This window comes from Lathamus discolor, chromosome 3, assembly GCF_037157495.1.
Source record: "Lathamus discolor isolate bLatDis1 chromosome 3, bLatDis1.hap1, whole genome shotgun sequence".
Lineage (NCBI taxonomy): Eukaryota > Metazoa > Chordata > Aves > Psittaciformes > Psittacidae > Lathamus > Lathamus discolor.
Window position 1 is genome coordinate 134,041,490 of NC_088886.1, and position 25,388 is coordinate 134,066,877.

The 25,388-nt window shown below is 36.5% G+C and overlaps 1 protein-coding gene across 1 annotated transcript in view; it reads right to left on the reverse strand.

Annotated features, from left to right (window-relative positions):
• Positions 1-25,388, reverse strand: part of PLCE1 (phospholipase C epsilon 1) — a 150,722-nt gene that overhangs the window by 49,343 nt on the left and 75,991 nt on the right. The window contains exon 5 of the mRNA XM_065671906.1: positions 10,857-11,173. Within this exon, the coding sequence (XP_065527978.1) occupies positions 10,857-11,173 (317 nt within the window). The remainder of the gene's footprint in view (positions 1-10,856; positions 11,174-25,388) is intronic.

Sequence of the window (25,388 nt, forward strand, 5' to 3'; positions counted from 1 at the left end):
ACAACTGTAGCAAGACCTTTATTTAGCATAGACAAACCTTGGACTTATGGAGACATTCTCAGAAAGCTCCACAAATTTCTGTTATGATTTTCAGTTTTCCCTTTTCACTCATATTTTAAGACAGAAAAGTTTCTGCAGCTCTATTTCCAGAATTAATAGTAGGAATATATTTTTAAAAAAACCTACAGCATTTTATTAACAAAAATTAAACAAGCTAAAATTTTAAACATGAGAATCTATCAATCATTCAAAAAATAAAAGAAGTCCCTGTTTTTTACTACCTAATCACTAAACTACCACTGGTTTATAGTCAAGTCTACATGCAGGCAAAAATCTGTCAGTGGCAGGATACTGATACTTATTACTGATGCTCAGCTGCTTTTACTAGTAAAATATGAATGATGTAAAGCAGACACCCATGATGGAACTTGATCCTCAAGGTGTAGCATATAACCTTAAAGTCCTTACAAGTGTAAACTACAGGACTGTTTACCATTAACTCTACATAAATCCAGCTCCATATAGTATACAAGATAGAACAATGCTTAATGAAAGTTAAGTATTAAATGTATCCCTAAATTTGTCATGGATTTACTTCACTCCTTTTCTCCTTTTTAGTTTATTAGTTCTCAAGATTATAAAAATTCATATGCATATTTACTAAAAAAAGAACATATAACTTGTAGAGAATGTATTCTATGCTTATTTTTATAATAGAAATTAATTTATTATCTTTCATTGGACTGCAAATGCAGCGGTGGTATTGAGTGAGGAAACTGTGAAGATTCTCCAACTGCAAAGCCCAGTGTTTCGTTATTTGTACTGCTCTACACTAATTTCCCCAGCTCTTAAGTTTATAAAGCTTTCACAGTAATTCCCAAGCTACATATTTCATTGGGTGATGCTTCATGGAAGAAATGATGTCTTCTATTTTTGTATTACATTTCTTAGGAACTTCATAATATGTGTGAGATGCAGCTTTCAGAGGTGAAAGGAGCAAAGCAGCTGTCTGCCTGCAGATTAACACTTACCATCACTAGCAGTTAGTATAAAATCTTGTGGTTTACCACAAACTAAGATTACAGTACACACCTTTGCTTGATTAAATCGAGGTATTTGAGTAAAATCTGAAGAACTTGAAAAATCCATGTAAAAAAATAACCCTCAGCAGATATCTATCATGCAGTATTTATGGCAAGAGAGAAAAACAACATTAACTTGTTTAAAAGCAGAATTCTTAGTATATCAGTGTATTTTGACTTCTCCCTCTTTAGAACAAAAATTAAATTCACCTTTCACAACATTATAAAGTCTTTCCACAATGAAAAAAGTGTTCTTAAGGGATATTATTATTCTAAACCAGTAAGGAGCAGATTAATATTTATGAGGCTTTCAAAAACACTAGCAGTGTGCAGCATTATCACTAATAGCTGGCTACAGTGAGTTCCTTTGCATTGCTAACTGTGCACAAACCCATTAGTTCTTAATGATGGATATAAGGAGAACAGTATGCAACAAGGAATTTATTTACTTTATGTGGATTTTGCTAAAATTTCATTATTAACAGTTTTGGGCTTTTGCTATGAGATACAAAATATTTTTCAAATGCACTTTTTTAAATCTGAGTATTTAAAATTGCATATTTTATGAACAGATGGTTCACTTTACATGCTTGAGTGAAATTATATAACCTTACAAAGAACATTTACCATTTTAAATCTGCTTAAACACTATTCCAAACAAGGACTGGAAACAGTTTGATATTTGAACAAACACAATCTTCTAAAAAGTATTATGCAAACCCATTTAGGCATTGCAAAAAAATGCTGAACTAAGAGACAGAGAGCAATATTTATTTACATTCCATTATTTCAGTAAAATGATATGTCTCTGTTTTGCTAGTGAGGGTTTAAATTTGTGTTTTGAATGAACAATGAAGAAAACTTACAAATTTAAACCTTTAAAAATAAACCTATCATCAATGAGTGTACTAAATGGCCATATTTTTAATTAATGTTACCAATACAAGAATGACTTAGTGAATAATTAAACCACCCCAGTAGCACTGCTATAATGGAGCAGTTCAAACATTTTTACGTTCTTAGCTTATTTTTTGGCAATATTGAACTTCGTATCTTGCATTTTCATTTCCATAGTGGGAATAACTTCAGACAGCTCTTTGAATGATCTCTCAGTCTGGTGCAATTTCAATCACAATTGCTTTGCATACATATCTCAGCGTGGAAAATTAAATGCTTCGTTTTGTTTTAAGGTTTTATTACTTTTCTTTTCCTTGAAGCTGTGGCCAGAAATAAATTATTTTATATGCTTGCATAAATATAAATGTTTACAACACGTATACTGAACTTGTGGTTGCTTTGCTGGCAAAAGGCAGAAGGTTGGCTGGGAGTAAAAAACACACATTTAGAAGAGTCTGAGAGAGTAAAGATAAAGATTTCATTAAATGAAAAAGGTGCCAAGGAAGACTGTGGCATAACATAAAGGTATGATACTGAGTACATGACACTCAAGGTAAAGAAGCAGTACAAACAGTATCATAATAGAACCAGAGAGAAGAACTAAATGAAGAAAAGAAAGGCACAGGAGGCAACAAGGAGAAATGGAAAAAAGTATTTTTTACAGTTATCAGGGTCCTAAAACTTACTTTGGTACCATTTTCCTAATCTCTTCCCAGCTACCAGGGCTCTGCTAACTCTGCAGAATCTCCTTAATAGATTCCTCCCACAGTTTTTATACATCCATGAAAACTGAAGTTCTGGTAGTGAGTGCTCTATCAGAGCAGAAAAAGATATTAGTACTGTTATTATGTGCGCAGTCTTAGAGAATCTAAAAGCCAATAGTTTTGCAAAGATGGATGTTACTATATCTCACTCTCCTCCCACACTAGCCAGTAATTCAGAATCAGCTTTTAATTATGTTTAGTAACAGGAAAGAATATCTGTCTTTAGCTCGATTCACTGCCTTGCTCTGACATGACTCTATGATCAATTTGATATTATTAGAAGCAAGTGAAATACCAGCTGTGTCTCACTGTTGAGTACATGTTGTGCCCAAGTCTCCACTATCATATAACTACTGTTTTAACAAAACCTTTAAAGACTATGGGCCTCATTTATAGTTGATGATACTGAATTTGTGCAGCCCAAAATATTCATAATAAATAAAATGTGAATATAAAGTACCTTCTAATTATCTGTATACATGTGTCACAGGCTACAGTATAGCTTTATATTCTCCTAGCACATTAAAAAATAGCTAAAAAGCTGAAACATTTAAGAATATTTGAAATATCTACAGGTGGGTTTGGTTCTTCCACTCCTGTAAATCTGAATTAATTTCTGAAACAAAGTTACATGCTATAAACAGGCACATGTGAGCCACAGTTTTTTCTCAAATACATCTGGCTTAGCAGTATGTTATCCTTATTTATATAGGGATACTATGCATCTTTAAAACATATAGAAAGATTCTTCTTAACCTGAAAAAGCTCTAAAGAGATGTTAATTCCTATACTGCAACACTTCCAAATTTGGAGCTATACACTTTCTGAAAACACAGAAGTCCATTGTTTTAAAGGTGGCTTTTCTTATTATCTCCTGGCAATAAAACCAGAAATGGAACAACCTGAGAACATTCTACTAAACTTACTGCATAAAAATCTCATCTATTCACCTGCTGCTGAAAATTTGAACCAAATGCAGTCAGACTACCTGAAACAATGTTTTCTTCAAAACATTTATAAAGAAGTAACAGAATTAAAGATACTAACAGGCAAGGAAACAAACAACCCACAGCAACAAGATGTATAATATACAGAATTTCAGGGCAAATAGGTTAAAGCGACAGAAATGTAATTCCCTTCCTCTGAGACCATTTGAAACCTCAGGCTGTTGCAAGAATTAAATCATAGAATCATAGAATTAGGGTTGGAAAGGACCTCAAGATCATCTAGTTAAAACCCCCCTGCCATGGGCAGGGACACCTCACACTAAATCATCCCACCCAAGGCTTCATCCAACCTGGCCTTGAACACTGCCAGGGATGGAGCACTCACAGCCCCCCTAGGCAACCCATTCCAGTGTCTCACCACCCTAACAGGAAAGAATTTCCTCCTTATATCCAATCTAAACTTCCCCTGTTTAAGTTTTAACCCATTACCCCTTGTCCTGTCACTACAGTCCCTGACGAAGAGTCCCTCCCCAGCATCCCTATAGGCCCCCTTCAGGTACTGGAAGGCTGCTATCCCCACGCAGTCTTCTCTTCTCCAGGCTGAACAGCCCCAACTTCCTCAGCCTGTCTTCATACGGGAGGTGCTCCAGTCCCCTGATCATCCTCGTGGCCCTCCTCTTGACTTGTTCCAGCAGTTCCATGTGCTTTTTATGTTGAGGACACCAGAACTGCACACAATACTCCAGGTGAGGTCTCACAAGAGCAGAGTAGGGGGCAGGATCACCTCCTTCGACCTGCTGGTCACACTCCTTTTGATGCAGCCCAGGATACGGTTGGCTTTCTGGGCTGCGAGCGCACACTGCCAGCCCATGTTCATTTTCTCATTGACCAGCACCCCCAAGTCCTTCTCTGCAGGGCCGCTCTGAATCTCTTCTTTGCCCAGTCTGTAGCTGTGCCTGGGATTGCTCCGACCCAGGTGTAGGACCTTGCACTTGTTGTGGTTGAACTTCATAAGGTTGGCATCAGCCCACCTCACAAGCGTGTCAAGGTCCCTCTGGATGGCATCCCTTCCCTCAAGCATATCAGCTGGACCACACAGCTTGGTGTCATCGACAGACTTGCTGAGGGCGCACTCAATCCCTATGTCCATGTCAGCGATGAAGACGTTAAACAAGACCGGTCCCAACATCGATCCCTGAGGGACACCACTCGTTACCGGTCTCCAGCCGGACATTGAGCCATTGACCACAACTCTTTGTGTGCGGCCATCCAGCCAGTTCTTTATCCACTGAGTGGTCCATCCATCAAATTGATATCTCTCCAATTTAGAGAGAAGGATGTGGTGTCGGACAGCGTCAAATGCTTTGCACAAGTCCAGGTGAGAAAAACAATAGGATCTATTCATTCTATTGCCTAATTTTCCTTCAATGCACTTTTTCAGTTTCTGCTTTAAATGTTTTCTGAAATGTTACCAATAATTTTTGTTTTCTATACAGTACAGAGACAAGGAGCAAACTACAACCTTTATGACAGCCGAGATTACAAACTGCCATCTTAGAAAATCAGGATGACGACTGGACCAAAGGAAGTGTAGGAATATAGCAGGGGTCTAAAATCAGCAGTTAAATGTTTTCCTTTTAGTAATGTAACTTCTGTTTTCACTTTGTATATTTGTTAAATCTGATCTAAACTTCAGGATTAAGGAACTGAAAAAAGCTGCATTTTATCATAGTATTGTAAAAGATAATTTCTGATAAATTTCAATTTCAACCAATTTAGATGCCTAAGGTAGTTCATGCACTGCCTAGAAGAGCTGTAGATGCAGGTGAGCACAATACAGTTTTCTCCCCTTTTTTGTAAACCAAACAAAATTTCTTGTTTGATTTTCAGTGTTTTGATGTTGCACTATTATATTACTCCAACAAAGCGATTGATCGGATTTGTTCTTTGCAAGGGAATTAGCACCTTGCTAATTGCAGAACACCAGGATGCATTTCTTCTTAAGCAAACCTGTTTATTTATTTTCATTAGGTCTGAAATATGTGCATTTCAAATCCATTAGGAGCATGGTATCATTTCTCTCAGTTCTGTTCTCCTCCTCATTAGATACCTGAAAATTATTACATAGTAATCTATATTATTTCTACAGTGTAGCATACAAACATACTGATTCAGTAATACCTTTCATCTGTATCTCTCATCCTTCTGTGATTATCAATCATTTTTAACTTTTCCTTTTTCAAATCTACTGCATCTACTCCGCATGTTGAAAAGTTCTCTAATTCTTTGATTACTTCTTTTTTTTTTTTAATTCAACTTTAATTTTATGAGCAATTTCTTAAACAGTAGTGAGCAGGCTTTCTCTATCAGCGTTATAGAGGTTACTTAAGCTTCAGTGGCAATCTCACCGTGACCATCTTCTATAGTACTTCCAGGGAAGCAAAATATGAAGAAATATGTTATATATGTAAACATTATGAATCTTTAGTGACTGGGCTATATGTCATACGAACTTCTATCTGTTAGACAGTAAATCCTGCATACAAACATTAGCAGATTATAAGATTCTTATTTTCTTTTTAATATTTTCTCTGTCAATTTCTGTACAGACCTGAGAGTTAGAACGACCTGAAACTTTTAAAATGCTAATGAAATACAACCCTAGAATGTATTCCATCCCGTTTTGTGTGGTTTTGTGTGGCTCTTCAGGCAAGATATAAGCAGCCTGTGGAAACCTAGCCACAAAGACAGTAAAAAAGGAGCTCTCCAAAACATGTAATTTGGTTACCTTGTCTTTAAAGCAGGAATAGAGCTCCTATTAAAACAAGACTAAAAATGATGCAAGGCCCACAAAATTAAATTTATACTACCTATTGCTACTTATTTTTTGCATTGTCACTTGGTAACACTAAGGTTAATGTCTGGTTGGCCAAAAGCCTATTCAACCTTTGTGAAGGAACAGCCTAAGACATCCCAGTTCAACGCAAAGTCCTTCTGGCTTGAGGCACAACCACAACTTTCCTCCTCGTGTGTTCAGTTTTGATACAGATTTCTTACTATATGCTTAACTTGGTTTCCTGATTTCTTTTCCTCCTTTTCACAATTTTCCGTTCCTCTCAGGCTCACAACAGCGTGATCTCAGATAAAGAGTATCTGACAAAAATGTATTTCCATTGTCACACTAGGAGACCCAATAATTTTCAGAAATCTTGCAAGACTCTCAAGATGTTAAAACAAGGTACAGATAAGGAAATAGTGAAACTGGCAAAAGCTCCAGCTACTGTTATCCTGCCTTTCTATAGACAAGAAAATTTAGGAAGTGTTCCTGATGGATTATCAGCATTAATGTGGTCACTGAATCATGTCCAGTACTTTAAGTCAAAACACCTCACCCAGGTAACATACCAAAAGAATATGCACATTACAGGCCTCATCCAGTGTTAGACAGTATGCTCTACATTACAGCTTTTCACAGATGAGACCTGAGTAGGAAAAATAACAGCAGTTATCTACTGCACATTCAGCCATCTTAATTGTCTTCAAACAGCAATTTCACCTACTGCAGAGGGCAACTGTTCTCTGATTCAGTTCTGCAATTCTTCATGGACTATTTCCATGTGAAACCCTTACAGCTGACCACTCAATGTAAGTGTACATTCTTCTGTGTACGTCCTTCCTTTACCTCTTAGACTCCACTGAGGTCTAAACACTTTAATTCATAGTAAGCATAGTAAACATAGCAACCAACAGTAAATACAAAGGTTTAAACAAATTACTATAAGATACTCATGTTCCATGTATCTCATCAGTAACTATTTAAATCATTCACATCTAGAAAACAGTGTTAAAAAATGTTTACTTAAAAACATATTTAAAATACAAGGGAACCATATGGTGTTTCCCAGTATCTACTGCTCGATCATGCACCTTGCAGTCAATGGGAGATTGCAACTTCAGTCATGAACTGGGTTTCCTGTGAGTTACTGAATTTAAACAGTAAATAATTATAGGAAAAATTACCTCAATAAGACCGATTTTTTTCCCCTACTTTTCACTTAAAGTCACTTTTAAAAAGATATTTTAATAGAATCATAGAATCATAGAACAGTTAGGGTTGGAAAGGACTTCAAGATCATCGAGTTCCAACCCCCCTGCCATGGCCAGGGACACCTCTCACTAAACCATCTCACCCAAGACACCGTCCAACCTGCCCTTGAACACCGCCAGGGATGGAGCATTCACAACTTCGCTGGGCAACCCATTCCAGTGCCTCACCACCCTCCCAGCAAAGAACTTCCTCTTTATATCTAAACTAAACTTCCCGTTGAAGTTTTATCCCATTACCCCTTGTCCTGTCACTACAGTCCCCAATGAAGAGTCCCTCCCCAGCATCCCTATAGCCCCCCTTCAGATACTGGAAGGCTGCTATGAGGTCTCCACGCAGCCTTCTCTTCTCCAGGCTGAACAGCCCCAACTTTCTCAGCCTGTCTTCATATGGGAGGTGCTGAAGAAGTCTCAACAGGAATGACTGAGGTTGTTCCATATCAATGGGAATTTTAACATTAAAGTTGCCTCTTGGTGAAATAGTCAACATTATCTTTTAGTATTAGCGGTTTGTAACTTTACAATTATTGTAGTCTAGCATTACTTGTTTGGTAATGTTACATGGTAATTTTTCATTCAATTTGAATTAATTCCTGTTTATCTGATGCATAGATTATACACTGTTTAGCGCAGTGGATTACTGTAAGTATAATCTAGAATAACTTTTTTTTAAACATAGATGTTATATGTCTAAATGAAGTTATTGTACAATATTTACTGCTTGTAATAAATCACTATTTTGCTATCTGCTTTATCTTCTGGTGGAGTATATCGGTTACCACAGCCAATCACAAGCATGAATTTTCAAAATGTCTTTGTTTATAAATGGCAAGAAAATTCTTGTGCAAAGAGTCATGCTTTTGTTGGCAAAAGTCAGTGAACACTTGCTAATATTTTTTGGCGTTGCCTATAGAAATACTGAAGTGTATTTATAACGTGGGAGCCAGAATGACTTTTAGGGTGACAGGCTTCTGATACATAATGGGAAAAAAATTCCATGCCACTGTTCTGCTAAATAAGCAATTGTACTATATAGAGGATTTTTTCATACACCAGTATGGTTTTTACTAATTTCTCTGACACTTACTACATATTAATAAGACTTGTTGAAAATGACAATCTATAATTTCTGGTTTGTGACACAAAGGAACTTTTTTATTTAATAGAAAAAATACTGTCATTTTCATGGAAGCTTATATTGAATGAGAGCTGCAGGAGTGTTATAAATGAATAATGACTATTAAAATATTTTCAAATTATTAAGTCCAGAGGAGGGCACGAGGATGATCAGGGGACTGGAGCACCTCCCGTATGAAGACAGGCTGAGGAAGTTGGGGCTGTTCAGCCTGGAGAAGAGAAGGCTGCGTGGAGACCTCATAGCAGCCTTCCAGTATCTGAAGGGGGGCTATAGGGATGCTGGAGAGGGACTCTTTGTCAGGGACTGTAGTGGTAGGACAAGGGGTAATTGGATATAAGGAGGAAGCTCTTTACTGTAAGGGTGGTGAGGCACTGGAATGTGTTGCCCAGGGAAGTTGTGAATGCTCCATCCCTGGCAGTGTTCAAGGCTGTGTTGGACAGAGCCTCGGGTGACATGGTTTAGTGTGAGGTGTCCCTGCCCATGTTAGGGGGGCTGGAGCTAGATGATCTTGAAGTCCTTTCCAGCTCTAACTATTCTATGATTCTACTTGCTTTTCAATCCTGTGACTGTTCAGTATCAGAACACATGATGATCAACCTGATTTGTACAGCTAACTGCAGAATGTCCTAACACACTGTTTTGACATTGTACCTCACCAAGTCATACTTGAGCTAGACCTCTTCACCTTTTTTCTACTGCCCCTGCTATGGTGATCACTGTAAGAGGAACGCCACAGGAAGGGGGACCCTGGCTGGGTCAGCAGATAGATTCCTCTGCAAATATGCACCGTGCACAGTATTTTCCTAAATACAGTAACTAAAGCTAATTTAAGTCATATTTAGGCTCTGTCTAAAAGCCAACTTTTAGTTGCAGCTTTCATTTATGTTCCCACAACAGAATTATGTGAGAGAAATCCACATATTTACACTATTTTAGTTCCTAAATCTAAATAACATGCAAGAAACAGGAATCCTCCAAAACATGCTAAATACTCAGTCACCGATTCTTATCTGCCCAGGAAGCAGGAAGTTCACTGAGGTTTAATACGTATTCTGCTATATGTACTTAATTGTGTGCTGTCATTTTGATACTTGCACAACTTTCATCTCTTACTAAAGTATAAGAATGCAGCGGATAACAAACTAAAAGAGCATAAGTCAAGATAACCTTTATTTTACTCCACTTTTATGAATCTACAAACTCTTAACATTACGCATGATTCACACACACAAAAAAAGAAAGAAAGAAATAAATTGATCCAGCTAAAATCTAAGGTTTTATTTAGGGGTGCTTTTGTTTTGGGTTGGGCTTTTTGGGTGTTTTGGGGTTTTTTTTTACAATTTTCTCAAGGCTTGATCAATTTTCTGTGAAACTCATCAGAAGATCACCTTTCTAAAAATAAAGTAAAATGAAAATGTGTGATGCCAAGTGAAGCTTCATTGTGCAACAACATTCAGGACACACGGGGTGATTAAGTAAATAAATAAATAAAGCCGATTAGTCATACAGAAACTTCTAGTTTATAATACTTCTGTGCTGACTCCTAAGATCATGCTTAGTCTACAAAAATCCAAAACAAATAAATAAAACTCCAGCTCCTGAACAAAATAATAAACTGACTGAAAGTATACCCCATACTGTCAGCATAAATACAAAGAACTACAAGTCTGTCTTTTTTTTTTTCCCTGTTTACTTTACAACGTGCAAGAAAAACTTCAGTTGCAGTTTTCCAAACTCACTGAGCATTAGGTCACATAACTCCTATTAAATTCAGTGGAAGTTATTTAGCTAAAATCCCCTCGTCATCTTATGTTTTAAAAATGTGTCATGACAACTAAATTCAGCTCTGAGAGACAAAGGAAATAACTAACCCACAAATCACGTAATAACCTTTATGAGAAGTCATTTCAAAGTTCTGTCTTACCTCATTAAACCTTGTCACCAGATCTTCTACAGCATTATGCTCACCATTGGGAGAAGAAAGAATAGAAGCAGATATGGAAGCTTTAATAGACGGCAGCTTGCTTTGACACTCAGCGTTACCCAAATCCCTGGTTAAAAAGCAGAGGTAGTCAATGGGTAAGACTTTACGGTAGAGCTCCTGCTCCTGCTCAGTCAGCATGCTGGCAACCTCTTCCGGGAACTGGATGAGGTGCTGCAGTTCGATCAGCTCTTTGCTGATACCAGCCACGTTGGAGGGAATGGAACTGGAGCCAGCCATAGATGCGCATGCTTGACGTTCTAAAACAAAACAAATAAAAAATTTATTAGGTTTTTGCCTTAACTCTTGGACTGGGCAGTGCAGAAGCAAGACAACTTGTTCTTTTGTTCTGTTACACCGTTCATTTATTCAGCAGTACCCTATATTCTAACTGCTGTACATGTAAACAACCTAAAAGGTTCTTTCAGTCAGGGTCTTTCTGCACAACTCTATATCGGATATTAGCTAAGACACCTGGTAACTGGGGCTTCTGAGATCAAGCTGCTTGCCAAAACCTGCTTGCTTCCTGACTTTTCCAAATGTTTGCTTCAGTCGATGTCAGTCTTGTCAAAGCTTCAAACAAAAGGATCATCTAGGCAGGGTGCAGCTTGGTTTTGCCTCCGTATTCAAGTCCACAGTACAAATGGTTTTGGGGCCTTGCCTGGGGCATGGGGACTATACTGCCACAACAAATAGTGTGCAATGATCACGTAAACCTCATGTCAGTCAGCTTTTTTTTTTTTCATATTCCTCTTGCTATAAGATACAATTCATCTGTACTCACATTGTGAAACTAAATGTCCAGAGTTACAAAGCAGTTTTCATTCCCCTGGGCAAATGCATGTATTTGGGAGTATGCATGTTTTATCCACTATTACAAAACATTAACAGTAGTTTTATAATATCCTAGCAGTGATGTCCCTTGAAAAATAAAACTTTTCCTAAGAAGGAAGAAGCCAAGCTTTGTAAGACCATGTGGGAAGCCTGAAACATCAACACCATGATTCCAAAACAGTGAGTATGAGGCTTCTGACTAGATAAGTTTAGATTGAATTCTCTGAGCAAAATTTTTTCAGGAATTACTTAAATGTACAAACAGCCATAGTAGTATGTTCTGTACTCTTCTTCTTCCTTCCCAGGAAAAGGAGTTTATTTTTCGTACTGGTTCACAAAATATCGTCAGAGATTTTTTGCACATAATGGAGGTACGCTCTGGATCTCTCTTTTACTTCCTTTTTTTCTATCAATAAACTCTCCTTTTACAGAGGGAGCAGATATCCTTATTGTTCTCTAAGAAAAAAAAACGAACCCAAACAACAAATTCATAATGACTTATTAAAATTAATTCTTTTATAATAAACATAAAATATACTGCATGAGGTTTCCCTTGTTATTCATTTTATGTAAACTATTACCAATCAGTGGGAAGTTAAAAAGACAGAAGACTGCCAATATATTTTTCTAAAAGTAAAAAGATAAATTATAGCAGCCCCAAATAAAGCTTTAGGGCTAACAGAACCTGTTGAGAAATTTTCAAATACATAAAAAGCTTCTGAAAGAGCCAAAGAGTAATTATGTCTGTACCTAGACTACTGAGGGAAAAAGTGATGGACTTAATTTGCAACAAGCAGTATCCTGGTTACACAGTGAGGAACTCTGCTTCAAGGATACTGAAGTAGTGCTGTACAGTATCTGCAGATACAAAGAAAACTCTGTCAAGATCAAGAAAGATTGTGGGAGGGAAAAGGCAATTAAGAACACAATGTTGACATGTTGATCCTGGTTTGGGCAGCAGGTGAAGCACAGTGAGCTTCTGGCCTTCCTTTCAGTCTTGTTTGCTTTGATTCTATATGAAACTCCAATTCTGTTTTCTACTTACATCTGTGCAGAACAATTCTGAAAGATTTCATTAGAAAAAGCTCATTTGACTGTTTCTGATGTAGCATCAGAAGATAAGCTGATGCCAAAATAGAAACAATGCAAAATATAATGATCATTTTATATTACAGGATGTATATATTTGCATAGTGCTTTGCATATACGGACCAAACCATCACTGTCACCACCAGCATTCTCTCAGGAGGAGGATCCGAAAGGCATGACACAAATATCTGCTACCACCCATCTGCTCCCGAGAAGTCACAGTGCCTCACTGGCCCCCCATGCATGACAGCTCTTCTCACTCAAGAACTTTCCTGTGAAGTACAAGGCACCCTGCCAGCCAGAACACAGAAAAGTACAGCCTGTACCAGCCTCTCCTGTGCCTCACTGCTGAAAACGAGGGTGTACAGGTTGTGCTTATGTTGTCAATTTATTCTGGATCTCAAGTGTACTCTTGAAGTGAACCTGCCAGGCATCCTAACTTACTGTGCTTCAGCTTACAGCCTTGGAGCACAACAAAGTGGATGTTTTTCACATGACACTACACCAGAAGATGTGCTCCCAGAAGGCAACTAACACATCCCAGTTGCTAACAAGCTGTAGCTGTCAACAGCATCTGAACTCTGGAGAGGACACTGATGTCAGGAAAGGACAGTTGAACCAGACGGCTCGGATCATGGCTCTGCCGCAGAGATCATGAAACACAGGAGACAAGGCAGCAAGCACCATGAACAATGCAGTGTTGCAGAAATACTGGTGCTCTGCAAATCCAACATTATTTGGTAGCTACAAACACCTTTTGTCAGTGTAATATGAAAACAAGTTGTAACTCTGTAAGGAGTGCTCAGTCACATAGTTGCTGATGGAAGAGAGAACATGAGTGAAGATGAGCTGACATAAAGCTTGCTGATGAGATTTAGGGTTGCACTTTCAAGTAATTCACTTTCTCCATTACAATGTCAACTACCAAAACAGCCCACATTGGCACTTTTGACAGAACTGCATTCCGCAGTGTGTCGGAACTACAGCTTTGCTCAGACCTCAAAACCTGCTAAAGGTGGACACTGAACGTGCAACAGACTAGATCCTATTACAGGATCCTATTGCACACTGCCTTGACTAAGTGTACTCACCCTTCAGGCTCCATTTAATACAACCTCTCACGTCTAACAACAAGGCTCAACACATTGAAAAGATCAGAGGTATGAAAGTGGCTCCACAGGGCTCCAGACTGCTGACAACTACCAGGAATCTCTCATTTGAATCCCTGATAAAGCAGGGATTTTTAAAGCCATTAATGAAACTACATTTAATGAAACCATCATCATCTATAACAAAGGCTTCACAAGACAGCTTCTTTCTAACAGAAAAATGCAGCTGTCAGAAAGTTTTTTCGTGGAAGCTAAGCCAAGGTGATTCAAGTCACAGGCTAAACAAGATCAGCCACTGGTATTGCTGGATTTGGAAAAGGATAAGAAATAAAAACTCTTCCTGATTCCAAAAGCTTAATTTCAAACTAGCGTTTCTCAATTCTCCATTAGACTGAAAGAAGTCAGTAAGTTCTGCATCTTTAATGTAAGGGTCCCTGGAACAGGCTGCTGCAGCAAGAGTGCAGCTGATATCCAAGGAGAGGTGCACAGGCCAAACAGAATTACAAAGGCTCACAGCCTTTTCATGGCTAAAGTATGAATATAAGTGCTAAAGAAGTGGAAACATAACTTATCTTGGTTGACTATTTCTACACCTATAAATATTTCTTCCATGCATAATTCATGTCTTGGTTGTTGATGGATTTCACCTCTCCAGATTCTAATTTTTTTCTTTCCTCATTCCAGTCTCCTGTGCTTTAGCACTTACATCCAGGATCCTAATTCTCAGCTTCACCACCCTCCATGATTTACTCTCTGCACAAGTCAACTCCTTTTCCTTTCTCTCTATTTATTTGCCTATATTAAACTAGTCTTTTTTTTATGGACCATTTTTTCATCTTTTTTTGTGTCTAAGACTTTTATTATTTATTATGCCAGAAACTGATCTGCACTTCTCTCTTCTAGAAAACTCCCTAACCAGTCTCACCCACAAGCCCTCTAGATTTGTGTTGTCAGTTTATGTTCTTCAGGAAATAGATCCTGTCTTTCCGTGCTTCCAAGAAAGACCAGGTCCTTAGATTAACTTGCAGAATGGAATGGCTATCAGGCCAAAATCACAGTAGATTTTGTTAGAGTTTAGGATACAGTCCTCACTAAAATTAGCTGCTGCTGCAGTAAATGCTATTATTCTTTGTGCTCTACCACACCAAGTTGATGCTAAAACGAGGAGCAGAAAATGAAGACCATAACTATTCATTTGCAAGTTGTCTAAAGCTGGAATTGATAGCTTTGCTTTATTGTTTTATAAACTGCTGAAGCAGATAAAAGCAGTGCTTGCTATTTAAAAGATTATTAATCAAAACAAGATAACCTCTGCCTTGCTTTAAAAAAAGGACTCATGGGTTGACTTAATCATTGCTGATACACATGGGAACAAAATGGTTCATGTTCTCTAGAAAAAGAGTTACCTATTTAAGAATGGGGAAAAGTACAAAATGCCTGCTTCAGGATGTTACTCAGCCTAGGCTTGCCATAAACTCTATAAAAAACTCTCAAGAATTACTCATTTTTGTTTTTTGTTAAAACTTTCTAAAATGTTCAGTAAGGAGCTCTTCTATCAACAGATGAAGTTCAAATTAACTCATCTTTTATTACTATAAAACTTAGAATTGACATACATGTTGTATATGTACAGGCTCTATAAAAGCTATACTGAAAAAGTAAATTTCAAGTGTGTGAGTATGTAAAAACAGTATGTGCATTTTTGTGTATGTATATAAAAAAGTTTCAAGACACCCCTGAAAAAGTTATTTGTTTCCTAGTGTTTTTCTCTATGCAGCCATATTATGCTCGTGTTAGCTTTATTAGCAAGGGGTTAATTCAGTATTTTTTTAATATGAAAACCAAGGAGTTCACTTTAAAGAAAAATACAAAGAAACTTTTATAAATAAACCCATGAAAAATACTGCTAGAACTCTAGTGTTAATTGGCTGTAATTAGAAATAGATTTTTTCACATTTAAATGTTCTACTAAATGCAGTAGTTATGACCTGTGATCGGTCCTAACAATAAAAGCGAAACTATCTTACATGTAACATATTTCTTGTAAAGCTCAAATTAAAAGGAGCTTATTTATTAAATTTTCTTTTATCATGCACAGAGATAATTTATTAACACACTATTTGATATAAACGTTGGGCACCTGCCATCAATTTTCTCTAAGCAGAAATTTAGGATTGGATTTGAGCAAAGTAAAAGTGGAATTCATACAAAGACAGAAGGAAAATAAATAGAACCCCGACTGTAATGACACCAATGTCAAAAGTGCTAATCCTGTGTAAAATTACAATTGCCAACCATGCAATTTGTACGTTGATAAAATCACATCACTTTCCATGTGAATTGTGACCAAGTAAGGACAGTGGTGCAGAATTACTTTCATCCCAACTCAAACACAACAGCTCTTACATTTGATACTTGTAGGAATGTGCCAGGGAAAAGCCACTATGTTTTTTTAAATGAGCACAATCCCTAAAGAGTAAACCTGCCAAAAAGATGAAAATTGACTTTAAGCAAAATTCAGTGAATTGACAAATGAGATAACTGTATTTTTCTGTGTGTGTGTGCATTCGTATTTTATTTGTGTCTTAGTTTTATTTCTTGTTTGCTTTTCTTTCTACACTTTGAGGGAAAAAAAAAAAAAGTATTTTTTCAATACATTAAAAAAACAGCAGTTTGAAAGCAGTAAAGTGAAAACAATCCCTAAAAAAGTGCTTACTCTCTAGAAGACTACTGGGGGAAGATCCTGTGATTACAACAGACTGTGTTTCTAAAGCAGAAAACAGATTTCAATAGCAGTAAGAATAAAAATAATTATTCAAGCTATTTTTACATCTATAACTCAGCTGTGATTTTGGTAGCAGACTTTGCTTCCATCAAATTATACAATTACACAAAAAGAGGATTTTCTCAGATGGCTTTAAAAGGTAATCAATGGATTATAATAGAAGCCTTTTTAACAAGACATGCTACAGACTGCTCGTGTGCTTTAAAGAGAACATATGGATTATGGTGGGAAAATAAGAAAACTATGTGAAAAATAAAAAATCAAAAAAGAGACAGAAGTGAACAAATGTCAATATTTATAATGCAGAAGAGCTCTGTCCAAGAAAATACAATAAAAACTCTCCCAAACAGAAGACACATATGTAATATATGACAGTTTAATTAAACACCAGCTTCAGATACAAACCAGTATATCTGGGACAGCATTGTTTTGCTGTCCCTGGATGTGACATATGCTAGTACCATGATAACTTAACCAACAAGCTTTTGTTAATTTCCTGTTCTTCTTCTGCATAATTAAAAACATTTCTCTCTCTTAATGAACACAAATTCACTGGTATTAATTTTGACTGCAAACTACTCACTCCAGTATCAAAGAGTGGGAAGCTTGCCACAGAACCAGATCAAGTTTAATTTCACTGTGGAAACCACTGAAATTAATAGATCTCATTTCTTCTTCAAATTTACTTATGAGTTGAGTAATCAAAGAATCAGAAGATACACCTGCTCTCCCTCCATATCTCTAAATCCAGCAATATGAGCTATTATTAACAGGGGAGCTCTGTAGCTACAGGGTTCAGTATGACCTGAGCATCAGTAAGCAGGAGATAATACTCTGAGCAAAGGAAGATTCCCAGGTGATGACTTGAAGGAAAGAAGGTGAATTTAGCCTGGAGTCTGTAAAATAATCCTTTATTAGGCCACATAATGTTACAGCCACACTCTTGGGGCACAAGATCTTTTTCATGTTTGGAATAGAAACAGCAAACTCCACAGCTAGTTTGAGAATACCTGCTTTGGGTTTAATTTGATCATGGTAATAGCAAGACATTGGAGAAGGTAATCTTCTCTGGTGAAGCAGCAGCAAGTCATCACAATAGGCCACGTGAAAAGATAGTTTCTACAGCACAAAGGAAAAAACTAAAAGGTAGAAATTTATCTGTAGAATAGAATTTTGCTGGAAATAGATGACTATGAAACTGTAACGCACAGATATTTCTACTAAGGCAGAGATTTTATTGTGGAGTAGAGTTATGAACCTCTGGAGAAGATTTTTTAAAAAGGCAGCAATCATGTTGATGTATAACTGAATTAAATTACAATTATACACAACAAAATCCTGACTCATGAACTGACTGACATAGTGGAATTCAGCAAACAGAAGGATAAGGAATGCTTCTAACAACAACCACTTACTCCTACAATCACTTCATGCTTTAGGAAATGGTAAAAGGTTCCATTTTGAAAACCAGACCGAACTGCTGGCTCCTTTTATCTTTTGCAATTATAGCATCAGATGAAATCCCAGAAAAAAACAGAAAGTACTGAAATAGCAGGAATAGAACCTAGCAAGAACACTATGGCCTTTCGAATTGCTTTTATAGAATGTACCAGAATTTATAAAGCTACTTAACAAAGAGTTAGTAAGAACAAAGAGTTAGTAACAGCAGTGAATTCTATATTGCTATAAGGAAATAGTTATCTCTTTGTGCAGCAATTCTACCTCCAAGTTCAAAATTCACTATGTAGAGGAAAATATTAAAAGACTCACTCATACAAGAATAAATGAATGAACCAAGGACACAGATGTTTAAAAAATATCTGCCGAAAATGGAAAAGAATAATTAACTGGAAATAAATTGATGGGTTTCACAACAGTATGAAGGGCAAAGATAATACTCTTAAATCACAACCATTTAGCACTTGCACGTCATTATTACAGAAATAGCATGCAAGTATTTTAAGACATACTATTCACTAGATGTATTTTAAAATGAGTTCACTGGAACTGGTCAAAAAAAGAGGGGGGTTTTTAAGATGTGAAAATGAATACATGATTAACTGACAATGACTCAATCAGTAACATGGCTGCAGCCACAATATCGACTGGGAATGCTGTGCAACAGATGCATGGTTCCTCCCACATGTTTTACAGTGTGCTGCCATGGTGGTCAGCTGTCTCTACCCCCACATACCCAGGGCTGTTCTACTACAGGTTTGGTTTCTGCATGCAAGATACTGTCTATTTAGAGTGCACAAAAATACAGAGGTAAAATCAGAGCCCATGTCCTTGCTGTAATCCTTACATATATTCCTAGAAAAACACAGGTACAATCCGTTAAATTTGGATTAAAAGAAATTTAAGCTAGCTATTGCACTTGGACTAGATGGGCATTGTAGGTCCCTTCCAACTGAACTATTTTGAACTATACTGTTGTATGTATCACCTATATTTTTTCTTGTAGTTGGAGTTAAATGTGGACTATCTTCAAAGCTAATAAAACAGTCATATTATGAACTACCACAAAAGCAATGTTGGATTATATAGGCATTTATAGGACTATATAGGCATAGTGTCACTGAGTTAAGCATATATGCTTTAAAAGACTATACTTGTAGCCAGCATAAAAGGTACTTCAGCTTAAAAATGATTTTTAACTACTGATAAATGTCTTCAACATCAACTGGTTGTGATGAAGAGGAATCACAAAACCAACAAAAAAGGATATTAAGTGAAGACAACTAGAGTGAGTTTTACTCTTTCTCAGAAAAATGACAGTATCACGGGCTAAGTTCTACAAGTGCTCTCAGCTCAAAGAGTTTGTTACTTAATAAATACTTTAAAATAAAAATTGTAAAATAGCACAGTAACGTAACATGTTTCCTCCACGCACATTTTGCAATACCAGAGAAACAAGCAGTTGGAGATGCACACTACCTGATGGGAACCTGTAAGAATGTCTGCCGGTGCAGGTGGCCGAGGACACCTGGAGAGGATCTCAGGTATAAAACTACAATACACAACATGCAAAAAGGATCAGTACAGGCTTTTCTAGTACATGTTTATTGTTTATTTTGTGGTGGATTAGTGTATCTGTTTTTCTTCACCCAGACTAAGAAATTACTAAGAAAATTAGTATTTTTCATGTAGGCTTAAACTATAATGTAGGAAACCAGCCTGAGAAAAGGAAAGCCTGTAACTATAGAGGAATAAAACGAAATTTTTGCTGTAGTGTTTTTTCAGAAGGGAAGTCTTGTGTAGACTTCTCCCTGTAACATGCAAAACCTATAACCAATCTCTCTGCCTAGAATCACAGCAATCTATTATTTTAGGGGTAATCCTAATTACTTCTAGTCTCACTTTTTTTCCTAAGTGCAATTAAAATGCAAGTTTCCACTGCAGTACAAAACCTGTTTGGTAAAGAGCAATTATCATAGCTAAATTTACTGAGTAAAGAAAAATAATTGCAGAATGATCTTACAAAATTAAATGAAAGAAGCTATTCCCCATTTTAGAATGTCATTTTCAAATATAAAGGGTATCTTTTAATGCAAACATCTAATTACACCAGTTACCAGAAAGCTTTCAAAAGGGTTCACAGCAGGCATCCTTAAACAAGCTCAGATTCTCCCATGAGGAAGATGATGGGAAACTAAAGGAAATTCATATATTATTCTTATATAGGGTTAACATGATTTTACAACTTTGCATCATGCTGTCATGCTTGTGTTATATTTCAGTATTTCTTTTAAGAAAGTATTGCTACTAGCCAGCTTTTTTTAGCAGGTTTCTGGAATCACAAATGACTGCACCAGAAGCCCAGTTTAAATGCTGCTGGGAGGCATTTTAAAAGGAAAAAAATCAACAACACCCAGGTCAATATGATCAAAGCCCTTTCACTGACATACAGAACACATGAAATGCCAGTGGCTATATCAATGACTGAAGGACCTAGCCATCTTGAGCTACCTCACCACTCCAGTGAGAGCCATGACTGCCATGCAGTAGAAACATGGCCTGTTGAGCTACCAGGTACCCATGGAACTTACTGAGGGCAACCCAGAATTTACTGGGGTTGTAAAATTGTAAAGTTATATATGAGAAGCAGTTAGCAGTTTAACATGTAACTCACTGAGCTAGTTACCTGTTGGGTCAAAGGCAAAAGTTGCATACATGTTTTAGCAATAGATTCTCATGTTCAACATGTCCAACTGTGACAGAAATAGCATTCATCAAACCAAATACTTTTCTTGGCAGCATAGCCAAGAAGTCTACATGTGGAAACACAGCAAACATGAAGAAAATTTATTTTTCTTTGTGATTATATAACTGCTCGAAAGGATTTCTCTAGTCGTGGAATAATTATTTGCATTCTGTAGACGACTAAAGCTCTTAGCATACATTTAAAACACAAAACAAATAACCTAGTAAGTTACATGCTGAAATTCACTGATGCCCTCAAGAGCTGTTCTACAGCATACATCCAATCTCAATGGAAATGCTGGTATGCTTAATAAAACTGTGAAGTCCAAGAAAGAATCTATAGTCCTGAGACAAGAAAAATATAATGTAGCTTAATGAAAATCACTCAGCACAATAATAAGAACTTCCAAGAAGTCAAAGCTGAAAAGATTTGCTTTCTTTCCTTCAGGTGTATTTAAATTACAGAGTAGAGGAGCCTGCATGATTTAGCCTTCAAACCAAAATCTGTTGAATGACTCAGGAGTTTAAGCCATAGAGAGATTAGTGGAATACAGCAGACTGCAGAGAACAGGGCAAGGACATGTGTGGAAACTGAAAGAAACAAAACAATAGACTACACAAACCATTAAATCAACCTTAACTTCATAGTAGAGATTTCAACATCTACAACTTGCCTCAATATCACTTCCCTCTTCCTACCTCAAATATAAATGCTTTAAATACTTATTTATCCATTAAGCTTTTTTACAGCCTCCCTAGTGAACTGCTGTAGTTCTGCTAGACTAAATTCTGCTATAAGCAATTATTTTCTATAATTGTTTTTCTTTAGTTCATTTCATTTGGCAATTAGCGTAAGCTAAAACAAAGGTACAGCTACACAAGATTGTGTTCAAGCAAACAGAGCATAGCTACATGTATTATACTGTTATTACTAGTTATCTTGTAAAAATGAAAGTATTTATCCCATTTGGTTTTTACAGGATTAATACACTCACACTACACAAAAGCTCTTCTAAACAGTCACAAGATTTTTTAATGAATTGTGTCTTTGTCATTAGCTTTAGCTGATTATGCTAGAAAATGTTGGAGGTCCTTTTTTAACATGAAAACTTTCAAAATCAATAATTTTGCTATCCAAAAGCCCCTCAAAATTACTACCTTCTGAGATGACTTCCTCAGATTTTAAGGTATCTCCTTTAATCTGAAGACTTCAAATGCAACTAATTCCTCTTCTGAAAGTACATACTAAAAATTAACAGTTCTCTTTCTTTCCATTCCTTGTGGTGCCACTGCTACTTGTACACTGGTTTGAGGTGTAAAATGGGCCAACTCCATCAACAATATTGTTTACACAGTAAGAAATCAAAATGAATTGGAAAATAAAATACGCTAGCCTTGCTTTGAGCAGAGTTGGAACTAAATGACTGGCACAGTCCCCTTCAAACCAAATGATTCCAGTAATGTTATATGGCAGTTCAGTATTTTGCCTTGTAAACCATTAAGTATCACTTTAATAGTAAAGCAAAAAGTAGTCAAATTAGTGTATAAAAGTTAGATCAACTGGAAATAGGAAGCATGTTAGACACGGAGTTAAGATCCTGTGTATGGAATGGAGTTCTGCTTTCCTAAGAGCAATGGCTCAGAAAAAATAAGAAGGGCCACTAAACTCAAATGTTTTCTATGAGTTTATAGGAGGTAGATGTGACAATAAAGGTCCTCCCACATAAATCACCAATGATATCAAAAGCCCAATATCTTGTCAATGCTTTCACAGACACAGATTAGCCATAGAGTGCAAAAGAGAGCTATACAATTGTGCAGGCTTGAATAGTGAGACCTGGAGGGAGACATTTAGATCAGAAATGCATAAATTCAGTTCAATGAAGTGAGGACTGAGAGGTGACTTGACAGTAGTAGATATGTAAGCATGTTTAACAGGGGTAATAAGCTAGTATTTAAAGACTTAATCATAAGAAAAAAGGCATAACAAGCACAAATAGTTGGTCCTTGAAGATAAACTCAAACTGGAAATAGGTCACCCACTCTGAATGCAAGCATCACTGACCACTTGGAAAGAGTTCTGCATGTGTATGATAGTTCTAAGGCATCCTCTTAAGACCTTACATTAGCACTGCTGCCTTTCAACTACTGAGCCTAAAACAGAGACAACTGGGTCAAAGTAAATGACATCTTAAAAGGATGTCAGGCTGTAACTAGAAGTTTCCATTGACATTAGGCTTTGCAATTCTATGAGCTGTTTTACTTTTGCAAACAACATGCTCTTATTGCCCTCCTGCCTTAAAATTAGATGTAACATCATCCATGCAATCTTTTTTTTTTTTTTTTAATTTCTTTTGCCTCTCATGCTTTCCCTTTCCTGTAAGATTTTAAAAAAATAATAATAACAATTTCCAAACTATGCAAATATCAGGGGTTTGTTTTGTTTGTGACATGCAACATGCTTGAAGCTCTTTAACTTTCAATCGTATCAGAGAGAGAGATGAAGTATGCAGGAACTTAGTCTGCAAAAGTCTGCTCTAAGTCATATAAAATGTAAATGTAGAACTACCGTTTCCATGCTTTTTTACACAGTATGAAAAACACAAGAGAAAGCAATTATCTTCTATAAAAAACTTGTATACATAAAAAGAAGAATTTTTCTCAAGATAATACTTTTGCAAAAGTGAGCATGTTAAACACTGAATCTCTGCAAAAATTTTAGATGAAATTATTTCCTATTTGAGTGACTGAAATAGTTATGAATTTACATTGAGTTTATCCAAATATTTTGGCCAATCAGTTGACAGCTTTTGTAAAAATGGCATTATCAAAATAAAAAGGATCAACTCTATTCTGAAGCTAATATATATTTGTTCTTTTTAAGTTGTATAATTCAATATAGACAAACCAAGACTTTTTTCCTCTTGATATTCAAAAGCAGTTTGCGGTTCAGGGGTGGAGGCTTGGCTGTTTCTTTTGCTCCCCTGCTGCCCCCCAAGTTACTTGGAAGCAAATACAAATCCTAGTTATAGACACAGCTCCTAACTGTATCTCTGCATACGAGAATTTTAAATATATTTAGTTTTTCCCTGATGTCTTTTTTAAAGCTATTCATTCTTTATATGGTTATTGAAAATTCCTGACTTTTTTCCTCCCAAACACAAAGCTTGCATGTAAAATCCTATGCCATCATAATAGTATTCAATGTCTTTAAGTAATAACAAAACTATTTCATGGTGCTTTAACAAATGACACCATCATTAAGTTCATAAAATATTAATTACATTTTCTCAGTCAAGAAAGTGCCTACCCTGACACAAAACCAGAATTAATTACTGTGATGTAACTCTTCTCAGCAAATACAGCAAAAGCATTCTTTGCTGACCATACAAACCATTTTTACTTTTCCCATTTTTTTGAGTTCAAATTAGTTACTGTACTGGTTTCTTAGTTTGAATTATTCTTGCCATAATGGTTTACTGTGGTTTTAGTTAACATTATTTGTGTTTAATTTATTCATTTATAAAAATGATGTTTTAAAGATCTCTAAAATATCACTCAAGTCTTTAACCTACAAATTCTACCATGACCTTGTACAGCTCAGGATACTTGGGTACATTAAAATAAACTTGTACGTCTGGCACATTTTGCCTTTCTGAGATTTGCAGAAGTCTCAATACGGTTCCAGTGGCTGTGGATCCATAGCTGCAGGCAGTAGGAAATGTTAGTATTACCTACAAATATTCTACAAAACAAAGTGTAGCAGGAAAAAAAAACCAACCCAAACATGTAGTTCCATGGCTTCAGGTATAGCGATTTCCCATCCCTTTCCCCCCCAAAAAACCCGCAATATCTTGGAGGAGTTTTTAGAAAAGGTCACACATATTTATGACACTTCAGAAACTACTCCATTTTTACAAGGAAAAGTCCATGTTTAAGAAATATTTTTGTTCCATTTCTCTGCAGAGTTTTTCAATTTAATTCTGAAAAGAGCAAATACAAGTGAACAACTTCAGAACAAATCTTCTCCAAATCCAGCAGTAACATATTAAAAGGCATTCAAAACCATAGCTTTTCCACACTGAGATCTCATCCTCCTCCCACCCCCCACCCTCCCCCCAAAAAATGCTTTCAGAAGACACCATATGGTTAAATCAAAAGGTATGTATCTGTGCTTTACTCCAAAACACCAGAGGAAAGAGAAATTGAATTAGGGAGGGGGGCAGGATAGAAAAACTAATGCAGCAACATCAAATCTACCCCCTTTCTATAAGAACTGAACACTTTATAAAGAAAGCAGAAGATGTGCATGAAATCACAAGAAGCAATTAAAGGTAGTTTTAGCCTCAAACTGTAGTTCTTTTATTATTGGATATTTTGAAGGCAAACTATTTGCAGTTTGCACCTGATAGATCTCACTGGTAACTTCCTTATTTATTATGCAGCAATGCATTT